Source organism: Lingula anatina, chromosome 1 (genome assembly GCF_051362555.1).
Source record: "Lingula anatina isolate TDL-2025a chromosome 1, LinAna3.0, whole genome shotgun sequence".
Taxonomy (NCBI): Eukaryota; Metazoa; Brachiopoda; class Lingulata; order Lingulida; family Lingulidae; genus Lingula; species Lingula anatina.
Window position 1 is genome coordinate 13,262,113 of NC_141767.1, and position 13,704 is coordinate 13,275,816.

General features: G+C 35.9%; 2 protein-coding genes across 14 annotated transcripts in view; one reads left to right on the forward strand and one right to left on the reverse strand.

Moving 5' to 3' along the window:
- LOC106171188 (uncharacterized) overlaps window positions 1-600 on the reverse strand; it is a 29,592-nt gene extending 28,992 nt beyond the window's left edge. For 3 of the 13 annotated variants that reach the window (XM_087003050.1, XM_087003042.1, XM_087003084.1), the window contains exon 1: window positions 57-592. In XM_087003050.1, coding sequence (XP_086859176.1) covers window positions 57-83 — 27 coding nt within the window. In that variant the 5' untranslated portion in view covers window positions 84-592. Of the gene's footprint in view, window positions 1-56 lie in introns of all 13 variants that reach the window. The other 10 variants (XM_087003056.1, XM_087003012.1, XM_087003062.1 and 7 more) reach the window with 6 other exon arrangements.
- A 250-nt stretch (window positions 601-850) lies between these two features.
- On the forward strand, window positions 851-3,281 carry LOC147763990 (large ribosomal subunit protein eL39). Its single transcript, XM_087003105.1, has 3 exons — window positions 851-932; window positions 2,252-2,355; window positions 2,980-3,281. Exons 1-3 carry the CDS (start codon window positions 930-932, stop codon window positions 3,026-3,028), a joined length of 156 nt encoding a protein of 51 aa, XP_086859231.1. The 5' UTR covers window positions 851-929; the 3' UTR covers window positions 3,029-3,281.
- The last annotated feature ends 10,423 nt before the right edge of the window (window positions 3,282-13,704 follow it).

Sequence of the window (13,704 nt, forward strand, 5' to 3'; positions counted from 1 at the left end):
TCCCAAAGCTCTTACCAAGCAGCTAAGTTAACCTTGACTGGCAAAACTTTACTTACCAAATCAAAACGAAATTCATCATCCATTTTAAAGTTCCATAAATTCTTCACTCTCAAAGAACTTCTTCAAGATTCAGATTTTTGCTTTTCGGTAATGAAATTCCATTGATAGAATTAAACATTCAAAATATTTCATCTAACCACCACAAACACCAGTCATATAACTCCATACTACAGTTAGTACGTATACATGTGCTTCACTTGTCCAAACTTCTACTATGCTGAAAAGTTGAAAATGCCAAAGGCGAAGTTTTCGGTGCTATTCTATTAAGAGTTTACCGTTTATGCTTAGTAAACTGGCTCTGTATAATAAATTGCAAGTAACATAAACTTAAATCGTTAAGTAAATAAGTAAACAAGCCTATTATATAAAAAGTGCTGTCAGTGCACCCTTCCATATAAGCGCCAGTATTTGTACAACTTTAGTGGAGCACCTCACTTTCCGCCACACATCCCTCGCACTGAAAAGTAGTACAAAATACGTTTACATTCATATAATTGTAAATAGTTGTTCCAAACCAAAACCCTACAAAATTATTTAAATTTAATAATAAGTAGTCTTTAAAACATGCGGTTTCGTGGCTATTAAGTACGTTTTTATTATATTAGATAAGAAAAGCGGATTGATCTGCATAGTTGCTACACGCTCAGTAAGACCGCACTTAATTATTTTTTGAGTAATTTATATGATATGGCCTGATTCATAAATATTTTTACCGTTAAATTTATTCTAATCTTTTTTATTTCTTTATATATACATATCTGAAACAAAAGTCACTTAATCTACAATCATGATTTGATGTGTGAATTTTAGCCCGATCCTACTTCCTCTTTGGCACCCATCCGCCATAGTGGTTTGACCACAAAAGGAAAATGGTACGAATCAAACATCATATTCTGCTATTAGTTGGCCATATTTGTAATCATTGAAACATGAAACTGACAAGCTATGTCTGATGTTATCGTGTACTTATATTTTGGCGTCTGATGCATAAAGATGTTTCAGATTGAAACTGATTTTTCTTGGGGGGGCCCGGGTGCGTGTCTATTTCACACAGCTTGTTATGATGCACCTTTTACATGTAGTTTTTGACAATTTTGCAGTATTCTCTCCACCCTGTAAGTCTTATATTTCTCAACATCTTTGTTAAAAATGATGAGGTGGCTTTAAGCAATGTCTCTGCCATTTAATTAAGTCATATTGGCAATTCATTTACTAATTTAATGTATTTTACCAATACATTCATGCCCGTAAAATTTGGAGAGCAGAAGCCACCACAGAGTTGAAAATTTGCTATAATCTCATAGGTCAAACAGCTTGAAAAGTTAATAAAAATATTAATAGAGTAAAACATTTCTTAACTTATTTGAATAGCAGAGATATTGATCAAGTCACGCTCGGCTGTCACCTTGATTGGATAGTAAACGATTGTCGTAAAATCGCTAAATGATATTAAAACCGGGTTCATAAACTTGAAAACCACCTAGGACAACCTTAGACTGCCACATTAATCCAATACAATGCAAAAATAAACTATAACAAGTGGTTAAAGCCTTCAAACCGAATGTCGTAAAGTCCCCATATACCTCCATAGAGACATTAAAATAGAGTCAGCTTGTGACAGCCGAGCGTGGATCAAGTTCATTGCATAACCTCATTATGATGAATAAGCACTAGAGTTATGGGGGGGGGGGGGGGGTGCAAATGAATCCAATTTTGTTTGATGTTTTCAAAGGAGGTGGTGATTGAGCACTGACGAATTATTGATACTTATGTATGGCAGTCTTGGTTAACTTACATATTTTTATAAAATTTGTAAGCTGTACCATTGGACACTAGTCCAAGAAACTTGGACATCTAGAGGCACTGGGCTAGTTAAAAAATGAAAGTTTTGTATATCACCAGGTCACTGTTAGGTCTTGATTACCTGGGCTCCGTATCTCGAAAGGTTCGCTATGTTGCGCACGTGCGCAAGTGTCTCGATTCCATAACCAATTCTATTTCGAGATACGGGGCCATGGAATCGAGATGCTTGCGCACGTGCGCAACATAGCGAACCTTTCGAGATACGGAGCCCCTGAACTGCTATGAGTCTTTTTTTTTTAAGACTGAATAATAACTGATAAGGTTAATTTTATTTTCCACTAAGATAATAAATTGCTGAATGCTCTTTTTTTTTACATTTTCTCACCAGCCTGCCCACAAGACATTTAGAATAAAGACCAAACTGGCTAAGGCTATGAAACAGAACCGCCCCATTCCACAGTGGGTTAGGATGAGAACTGGCAACACGATCAGGTAAAACTATTACTTTGTATAATGTAGGTATACTCTGAAGCTAAACAATTAAATTTTGGTTTCATGGTTTATCATGGTTCATATTTATCATTAACTTTTCCTTTGGTCTCTGCACACTGGATTAAAACAAAATTATATTAGTTGTCAGTGCTAAAAGTGATGGTTATTACCAGTAGGTTGTTGTCATGGTAACCTAAGGACGTCAATTTTTTTTCATGGTCTTTATTTAAATCATGTTTCGGATGCATGTGTATACATGGGATAAAATCTTGGCCTTTTTAGTTCGTAAATCTGTGGAAAGACGTTTGCAGTAAATCATAGTAGATACAACTGTCATAATCATATAGACCAATTACATTTACTAATCAGATAGATTAGGTGGATCCTTCTGTAGAATTTTACTGTTGTGGGTGACGGTCTCAATGGTAGAGCACGTCTTGTCACAGAATTGTACAAATAGGGCCACCTTTTTCAATTCACAAATATAATGAACATTTGTGTCATCTAATGTTAGCTTCTCTTAGATGAGCCACCAGTTGTGTTCGTAACACCGGTGACAAAAGTTGCGTAGAAAATGTATTAAATTTTAATACAAATTGACTCTCTGTTCATTTGTTTATTCAGATACAATGCTAAGAGGCGTCACTGGAGAAGAACAAAGTTGAAGTTGTAAACTGTCCAGTGCTGACCACATGATGATTGCAATGACACCAAGGCAACACTGTCCAATAGACTTGAACTTTATTATTATTATGGTGGACATGAGTGGACTGTAAACAAACATTTCATACAAAGATATTTCTAAGCTTAAAAAATGTTGAAATTTCTCAAAAGGTGGTTCATTTACATCAGCATGAACAACTTTGCTGGTATTCAATAAAGGAAAAAAAACAACTGAAATAAAACATTGCGTTCTAACAACATGAGATATGACTTGGGCCTTTGTTAGTTCTTTCTCTGAGCATCTGTAGTTCAGTATTCACAATTCATTATTTCTGCTCGTGATACATCTAAAATGACTAGAATTAATATTTCAAGCTTTTAAAAAAGTTACTTAAGGAATGGGTTTTAGAAGAGATGGTGGGATGTTGAGTTTAAAAAGGTGCTTTAGCAATGATACGGCCTTACCTTTGTGCTTCTCAATTTACTTCAACTGGTGTCAAACCCTAGGATATAAGCCTGTAGAAAAGATGATGGTTTAGAGCACGTAAAGGTCTTGTTAATGTTAGATGTTATTTCTGTATATCTTGTACAAAGGCTGCCCTTCAGGCAAAGAAGCGCTAAGTTCTTGAAACCCGAGTATTCCCATTCGTGTTGCGACCCTTTAAACCACAAAATACAATGACAAAGGAAATAAATAAGAGATAGTATAACGTTTTCCGTGCGAATTATTGGCAGAAAAAAGACTGAAAATAGAAATATGATCAGAGGAAAGAAAAAGTGGTAATTGATTAGATAACGGATCATTTAAAGGGATAACTCTTCGTTTTGGCCAAAAAATGAATTTTCCTGGAGTAAACAACTATTTTCCCGCACTTACCAATTAAGAGATTATAACAAAGTATAGCCATCAATGGAGGTCATGTGGTCTAAAGACAAGCTCAGACATCAGAATAATAGCTATAACTGCCACTTTTCTTGTACAACAGAATATATCATATTTCTATGAGTTTTTCTAAGTGTGTTTATTTTCAAATATAGATCTCATACGAAGAGTTATTATCCCTTTAATTTCTTTTATTCATAGCCAATAAGTGAAGGGAAGGGAAATAAAGTAAACAGATATAAAGCAACAACTTTATTGACTCACCAATTGCATCATAAAGGTCGAGTCCGGTGAAAAGAAGGAAGTAGTGTGGTTGCTCTTCTTCAGAAGATAAAAGACATTCAGTAACAAAAGCAGCTGACTTCCATTACGTTGATTAAAAAACTGTTCACACACACACCAAACAAAAAGAAATACGCCAAGGGTCGTTTTTAAAGTCATGCACTGCATGTTTGAGAACGCGACACGACGGATATCGTAAAAAAACCCAGGTATAGCATATCTAGCCTGTGTGCATTCTACGTGTGCGCTTACTTTAATTTCATCAGTCGAGGTTAAATGTGTTACAGCTATCGCCATTTAAGGTGTACGTGACAAGCTCTCGCTTTCAACTCACTGCCTCATTCTCTACCAGGGGCTATATGTCAATGGAGTCAATGCTGAACACATTTACTGGGCACAGTGCAGAAATGTGCACAGAATTAGCCAGAGAAATATCTTTGACATTCTAGAGAAAAATCTCTCTGCGGCCCGGGTAAAGAGTATTACTGCCTCGCATTGCCTCTACTACCTTTTCTTCATTTTTGAATTAGCTAGGTAAAGGGCAATTTATAACTATGATATGTTGCTAAAAACTTTTTTATGAAAGGTAAAAAATAATATGAAAACAGACAAAGTCCGCGAAAACAGACAATTTGCCAAGTGACAACATTTAGAAACTCAGGCTTGATCGTCAGCAAATGCATCGATGAAAATCTTGTAAAGATCACGACATGTTGATGGTGATGTAATAGTTAAGTATAATTTCTATTTTTTCATTATCATTTTTTTTATTTTATTTTTCTGCCTCTTGGCTAATCGAAAACCGGTCGATGTAAGCGAAACTTATGATGTTTGTTGGAAGATGCATAACGTTTGCTACAGGGAAATATTCCAGTGCATGCAATATATATGCTGCATAACGTTTGCTACAGGGAAATATTCCAATGCATGCAATGTACATGTATGAGCGTCGGTGCCGCAGTGGGTTAGGCTCTCAAATCGAAACCAAGCGACCCGGGCATGATGCCGACAGAGAAAGGAAGTAGTCTTGAAAGCAAATCGGGTCAGGTGAGTAAAGGTGACATCCTGGGAACAAGAAGAAGGAGACAGTGTGTAAGTAGACATGAAAATTTAAATTAAGAAATTGAAAAAAGATAGAACATTAGATGCTTCTACAGAGTGAGAATGCTCCAGAAGGTTTGCAAAATAATGATATAAAACGAAATGTATGTTTGGAATCTTTGCGTTCAATGAAAAACATATTCAATGAATTTTTCGAAATTGTGTTTTTCTGTCATAAATATTGAAGAAAAGACAAGGCACCGCTTAGATCTGTTAGGAAATAAAAAAAATACAGAAATTAATGGTGGTACGATTTAAGTTAAGAGAATAAAATCTTCCTTTCCGTACCGGGGAACATCTTACCCACGGAAAATCGACGGGCATATTCCAAGTGACACCATTATTCTCATATAAAATAACGAGTCGATATAAATTCCTTAGAAAAAATAAGAAAGTCGTCGCACTCTGGTGCCACGCGCAAGAGCTTGACAGTTTTTGATGCAGTCAAGATTCAGTCTTATTTCTGATACAAATATTTAAAAAACTATTTTAATTGGAATCATTGTGGAAGAAGAAAAGCGATTGAATGTATATGACACAATGGGCAGTGGGAAGAATGCAAATTATGGACCAAAATATACTGTATTTTCGACCGTAGTTAAGAACAAATCGGCTTCCAGTCAGTATTACATGGACTGTCTGAGACGGTCACGATTTCAGCACGTATCGGAACTAGACAATGTTTTGAGACCGTGACACAGGCTTTCATTGTTGTTAAAATAATTTTATTCAAAATCTCAATTATTAACTAAAACCAAGGACGTGAACTAAATTCAGTTAACGTCCTTGCTAAAACATAAACATATATGCTTTTTCGTCATATAATCTGGTGAGTCCAAAGCCGGTCACAGCTAATGCAATTCCACTGTAAGTCCTTTTGAATGGACGGAGAGATGGAATAAGTTTGGTCAGACGTGACCTGTTTACATGAACTAATCAACAACATAAATAAACATCAAACATATTTAACATGTGATCTTTTCCTGGAAGTCACACTTTATGTTGTCTACGTATTGTTTGTCTACGGATTTTAAAAACTGATTTGCAATAGTTTTCTCCTTTTTGTCAACATTATTCAAAATGTTAACAATTCTTTGCTGAGCTCCCTTTGGCTGTTTGTTGAGTTGGTGCTTCAACACTATTCCACATTTGGATGAATAAGAATCCACTTTTTGCCCCCCTTAAACGACATTCGAACTTTAAGAAGAGTGAGAACACTTCTGCATAGGGTAAGGCTTTTGAAAACTAACCATATTTTACCTTCCGGTAAGGATATATCATTTGAAAAATTGACGAATGGACAAATAAATCTGATCGTTACAGTTGTCAAAATACCTTGTGTAACTTACTCGAAAGGCATGGTGGGCGTAGATTACTGTATCCGGAAATACAAACTAAGAATATTTCTAAGCAGCTGTATTGCTCGTCTTATTAACTTGATTTGATTTATGCTCGACTGATCCGCTAGGAATAAGCCGATGTTTCATTTCAGAAGTAACAAACAGCGAACCTATTTTGACTCTAATTAACACGGCAGCATTTATCCTAATCCAGTGTTGCCCAATCGCTCTGAAAGGAAAGGCAGCTTGTATATTTATTCATTAATTTTACAGTACTTACTTTATCCATGTGATTATTTTGTTTTATTTTATTTATTCATCTATTTACTGCAGATATTTTTGAAGAAATGAGTACACCTTTGCAGGCAGACGGTCATGAATAACAAACTCAACGAGTCTAATATCGAAGACATTCATAATGGTTTTATGGCAAACAAATTGGTATACTAACGGCATATGAATGTATATCTAATAGATTGCAGTGAAAGGGGACATGGCACCTTATGTAGTTACTTGTACTTGACGTCTGTTAGAAGTCAGGAGAGAAGAACTTAATGAACCAGCACTCTGTTTGACAAGTGATGTATGCAGAAATCTTAGCCTTCTAAGTCTTCCGTTATACAATGTATTTTCCCTTTCATGTAGGTGATAAAAAGGTTTGCTAAATATAGTTAAAGCACCCCGCACTTCAAAGACATTTTCTTGACGATATTTGTTTCCCGGCTTTAATGTCTGTTGGAAACTATACGCTACTAGAGAGCTGGGTTTCCACCAATAAATACCAGGAAATTTTAGAGTAGAATTTGCCAAGACGTCATCAAAATTGTGGGTTAAACTAAGTCCTGCAGCGGTTAAATGTAGATGTACACTTTTAAAGAATTCTGTTCACCCTTAACTGGCATGCAGCATTTAGTTTATGCCAGTTTTTTTAATTAGAGCTTCAATGCGTTTCGTGCCTTTTTTTAAAGAAATTCATGTCAATAAACGTGATTCGCTCACATCGGAGGCGAATCATGCCCGGATCAGGCATGTTTATGCAGTTGTCAGGTATGCAATATCAGTTTGTAATTCCAGAATACAAAAAAAGAATGAATTGGCGAACAAAATTAATTTTACCTCAGAAATAAAGATAAAAACACACAAAAAACTTGTTTAACATTCGATTTATGAAGTATTTAGCACAAATAATTCGCCCCTTTTTCTTGAAGAATTATTTATCAGACCAGTAAAGTGATAAACCATCTGAATATATCTCCCCAAGCTTATATACTTCCTTAAACAAAATGAACTTGTAGGTTTGGGTTTGTCAGTCTGTACGAGTTCGATTTAGTCATCATTGTTAGTAAGAGATTGTTAGTAAGACATATTTTTCAAAGGGATAACAACTGTTCATTTTGGCCAAAAAAAATGAATTTTCCTGGGGTAAAGGACAATTTTCCAATACTTACCAATGGTATATGAATCCATTCCAATATTCAAAAGAAGTCCCCGGTTTTTTTTTCTAAAAAAAAGTTTGGTTTTTTGTAATAATCTCTTAAGAGATTATTACAGAGTGTAGCCATCTATGGAGGTCACATGATGTGATGGCAAGCACAAATTCAAAAATAATTTGTGTTAACCGCCGTTTTGGGGGTAAAATAGAATTTATTGTATTTCTATGAGTTATTTACAATGTATTTATTGTGAAATATGGATATCTTAGGAACGGTTGTTATCCCTTTAACAATGTGTTTTTCTGCAACTCAAGAGGAAATGATGCAACAACAGGCTGTTTGTCTCTGCACAGAGTATTTCAATCGACCACAGGCGCACTGCCTTTGCATAATGTTGCTTTTTAGGGTCCAAAAAGTCTACCTTTTAGAAAAATGAGAAATAAATAAATATGCTTTATTCATACTTTCTGCACCAGACTGAGCTGGTGAAAATGTACAGAGATATAATAGCAACAATGATAATGATAATAATAATAATAAAATAAATATGCTTAAACCTTAATTAGGTGTTGTTTAATCGTATCCCATTATGTAACCATATATCATTATATAGTTTCACCACATTGGAATAAACAAAAACACCGTTTCAAACGGTTTACAGCTGTGGTGTGATTAATTGTAAACAAAAACACATGGACTTGAGTGTGTGACAATTTTCTGATCAAGAATGTATACAATCACAATGAGATCCTTCCTTTCAAAAATACTTTTTTTCATATCTCACCTCTGATTACCTTGAGTTATGTCAAAAAGATTAATGTTGCTTTTGTGTCGTGTGACGAACCGTTTGTCTAAAATATCAAGAGGATTGATATCAATAAATCACTACTGCCATCGCAAAAAAATCAAAGCAAGTGTAGGTAGAATAAAAATTGATTAATATTTTGCCCCGAACCCACTGCCTTCTTTCTTTATTGCTTTCATGTCCTCTAGCACAGAATTAAATACCTGCCTAGGATACCAAATAAAAGCAACTTACTCGAGAATTGCAATATAATGCACGCCTTAATTACCATAATCCGATGAAGGTCTGTGTAACATTTCGATATCTGAGATAAAAGACTGGCAAAAACAGATTTTGATAACTATGAGGAAAGGCGCTGTGTAGGCATGAATCACAAGTGCAGCAATACATAAACAGGACTCTGCTGCAGGAAAAACAAGATTACAAGATGTTCAGCGGCGACCTGCTCCCTGATTAAAGAAAAAGAAAAAGAGGCCCAGTCTGAGGTAATTTTAGCAGCTTTTGCCAAAACCTATTTGAGGCATAAATTGTTTTGCAAAACAGAGACCAAAAGACTTGTCAAAGACATATATAGACACTGAACTGAGTTGCCTTTATGACAGGAATGGTAGTCTGCTAGGAACTGTGGTCCGTTTCCCATTATCCTGTACAAGTGACATTTGTCCCATATTCTAATCCTAATACCCCCACTGCCCCTAACCTATGCTAATATTAATCATGTGGGACCCTGCACTTCCAGAGAGCTAACATTCCTGTCACACCGGTCTAGTGAGGTTTGTGACAGTAGGGGCCGGTGTCACGAAACTGAGGGTCAGTGTGACAGAAAGTCCGCCCTTCATATAGTTATAATGGTTAGGGTTAGTCTGACCTAAGTGGGTCAAAATCTAGGGCGAGGCTCACCTGTACAAAGTAATGGGAAGCGGACTCTCTGTCGCGGGGCACTTTCTGGTACATGACTGTAATCTATTTCTCATAATGAAGTCCTATCAATATGCAACAGTAGATTAGGCTATAAATACGAAAAAAAAAAAAAAAAAAAAAAAACAGAAGCTTGCGAAATTGTAGTTGTAGGTAAGTATGCTTAGATACTGGTCTTATTCCCGTGGGTTCGAATCCAAAGCAAAGGCTCTGTCTTCCATTTTTTTTCGCTTGAACAACACAGCCAAACGCCACAGCACAAGTAATTCGTCCTACTACTTAATGTTTGGAAGATAAGACATCAAGTATCCGATCTACCAGATCTACAAGATCGCAATAAATAAATAAATAAATAAATAAATAAATAAATAAATAAATAAAAATATAATAATATAGAATACATATCGGAAAAACATGACATCGCCAAATATGAAAAAATATTACGCTACTAGTTAGTCAGTCAGTATTACGTTTCATATACGCTTCCCATACGCTGCATTTATCAAACCACCGAATTAAAAATTAGCTGTTACGTATATTTAGCGTCAGTCTAGCTTATTTGCCGTATGCCTAGCGTATTCCTAACGTATGCGTAACATACGGGTAACGTACGACTCCTTCTGCGTAAATAAGCGAACACCAACGTCTGCATGTATATGCAAACCGTATAACGGCGTAAAACAACGAACTCACTGTGTTTGTCTGCGTATTTCATATGTTAGTGCAACACGCTGTATTGTGAGAGTGCCCCATATTTTGGTTCGTTTAGGTAACGTTAAGGTTATGATATTGAACTTAACACGAAATACAGTTCATTATTGGCATTGACAACACTTAAATAAATTCCATTTTTTTAATTTAACCATAATAATGGTGGGCTGTTAACTGGATCGGTTCCAATCGGTGTTGTAAAAGAGCTATCCCCATCCTGTCCAACTGGCAGAGCTATGATGGTAGTGTGATAATGGTGCTATATTTATACCACAGACTATAAATCGATGGGATACGTTTTCCAAACGCTAATCACGCGTTAGGCATACGTAAAATAGGCTAATCGATGGTTACAAATACGATCAATACGTTACTCGTTCGCAACTACTGCGTTACTACGCAAAGCTATATTGGTCACTGTATGAGAAACAGACTTTATTGTAATTTTAATGTTATTCTACTGCATGCATTACGTATCCCTTTTGCTAACGTATGGATAACGAAGACTCAAACGCTCGCAAAAGCTGAAAATTTATGAACATTATCAAAATATTCTATCCCCTTCTGCGTATGCGGGCGTACACCAACGTTTACCTTTATACTAGAAACGAATCTCTCATGTTTGTCTGCGTATGTGTAAATTTTCCAGTACGTTGGTGCTATACGCTATGTGTTACAGGGCCTTATAAGGTACTGTCACACTGAGCGAATAACATTGACGTTTGAGAGAAATTGCCCAATTGCAAGCGGTTCGTTAGACTTAGACATACGCCGTATACGTCGCATGTACGAAGACAAACGTTGGTGTACGTTCGCATACGAAGAGGGAGATAAAATGATTTGAGCATGAACAAAAACCAATTTAATAGGCTGCTTATACAGGAATGTCCACTTTCATACGCTGGAAAAAGGTTGCTTTCATACACTCATAGATGCACGTATCGGTTTGGCATACGATACTCATACAAGTACATACAGGTACCCATTTACGCCAGGTGTAACAGAGCTCTTACACCGGGCTTGTCACCTCTTGGCGAACGAATTTTGCTCTCAAAGCAGTTGCACGTTCAGTATCACCGGGGCGTAAGCGTGAAAGTTTTTGTCACAACTGAGAGTAATAACCAATGACAAGACATGACTGTTCGCTCAGGGTGCCTTGGTTAAAAACAAACTAAACAACCCTAAATGTTATAAGTGAATTGTACCTTATCTGTTCAAATTTTAGTGGTCTTTGCGGGAACTAATTTTGTATTTTGGTCGTTTTGTGCATTATATTTTCGCCTCCCCTCTTTCAAACAAATTGCCATTAAAATGGCAAAAGAATTTTGTTTAATTTCTCATTTAGCTTAGGGGACATAACCTTCTGTCGACAAAATATCGATCATATTAGCTGATTCATGGAATTGTTGTCCTCTCTTCAATTTGGCTCCTTTCATATGGTTTCAGGAATAAGTGATCTGAGGACTAATTTGTCCTCTCATTCTTTGGAAGTCTATTTTAATCAAAGCTAGAATATGTCGCCCTGAGCATCAGAGCTTGGCTATTTAAACGTTATTAATGTCAATGGAAATCATCTTGAGGCAGCTGAAAACGAGGCTGTGGGCATTGCATGGCGTCATACGAGACTCGAAAACGTGCGAGAATCGGCGTGAGGTGGGATTAACTTGTTAGGAATACGAAATGTTGTTTAGTAAAATGCAAAGCATGGTGAATATATGCTTTGGTGTTCAAATGCGTCTAATTATACGTATAAAACGCAAGCGAAAACATGCCAGAAAATATCCTTAGATAAATTCTGTTAGCTTTCATTCGCCGCCGCACCTCAATCATTGTCTTTTTCTGATCCCAACTCCAAATCCCGCGAGATCCCACCTGACTTTACGCTAAATTGCGATACTTTGGGCTATTTCGGGTGATCCCTGTTCCGACCGCAGTGCATCGGATTCAAGTTTTTTAACTACAATATTTTACATGGATAGAGTCGACATCAAAAGCTTATTGAATAGAATACTAGTACACTGGGAATTTAATAACATTTCACAAAAACACATAATGAAATGTATCATGCCGATCTTTTTGATCGGCAATTTGATGAAAACAGTTCTCGTCTTCTTAAATAACCTGTGTTTCTGCCAAAACGGTTTATACTAAAACTGTCCTTTCAATTTTATACACTGTAGAATGATAACAGGTTTCAAAAAAGATTTATATGTTTAGACTGACATAAGGATGAAACAAGGCAGCAAAGCTGTCAAATGTACATACAAAAAGCAGAAAATAATAATGCAAAAAATAGGATACTGTTATGCTTAACTGCATAGTCAACAACAAATTTTAATTATGCACAGCAGGTAATACCGATGAAAGTAAAAGCATAAGGCTTCAGGCCCATGAGAGTTCAAGTTTATACCTAGAAAATGCCAGAATGAGAAAAATGTAAATTTCACCAAAAATTGCATAAATTCAATTAAAAAAATGATAATCCAATATAGCTGTCACACCTTGAAAATGCCGAAATGTAAACAAGAAATAACAGTACTGTAATGAGTTTATTTCCAGTTTCAACACCTTTTTCACATAAAATAATCAATTTCCAGTCATTTTATAGGATCAACTAAGAAAATGGTTGACATACGAAAAATATCAGAAAAACAATTTAAAATGTCCAATTGGCTCCATTCTGAGATTCTGAACATAGCGAATGATTCATTCTGACAAACTGCAATGATATGAGTTTATTTTCATTTTTGACACTTTATTACGCAATAAAGGATAACAGGTTTACCATCATTTTTATATCTAATTAGTTCAATAATGAGACTGTTAACGTGCCTAACAATTAAATCTGAAGAAAAACCACTCATATGCAAAAAAGGCATAACTTCATCAAAACTTAACCGATTAAGCTTATTTTCGAACTGGATCTGCATATTCGTCAGACTGATCACTCCTGTGAGTTGCAAGACAATAGGCTGACACATCTGTGTCTGTACATAAAAATAATTGATTAACAATATGATTTAAAACTGCTTTTCGCCACAAAAGCATGTCTTTAGACCACCCTTATACCATGGCCGCAATGACGGATTTGCATGACATTACCGGTACATGCACTTGTTTTCATCTTACAGGTTTGTGACTACTTTTTCAATCATCTCTCCTGCATACCCGAACACCAAAACTTAGTTTGAATGGTTCACGTTTTCCTGGTTA

Bases quoted from the DNA above. Each gene is read 5' to 3' on its own strand.
- LOC147763990 (XM_087003105.1), top strand. The intron at 2,356-2,979 runs GTAAAACTATTA...TTGTTTATTCAG, and splicing joins AGAACTGGCAACACGATCAG to ATACAATGCTAAGAGGCGTC.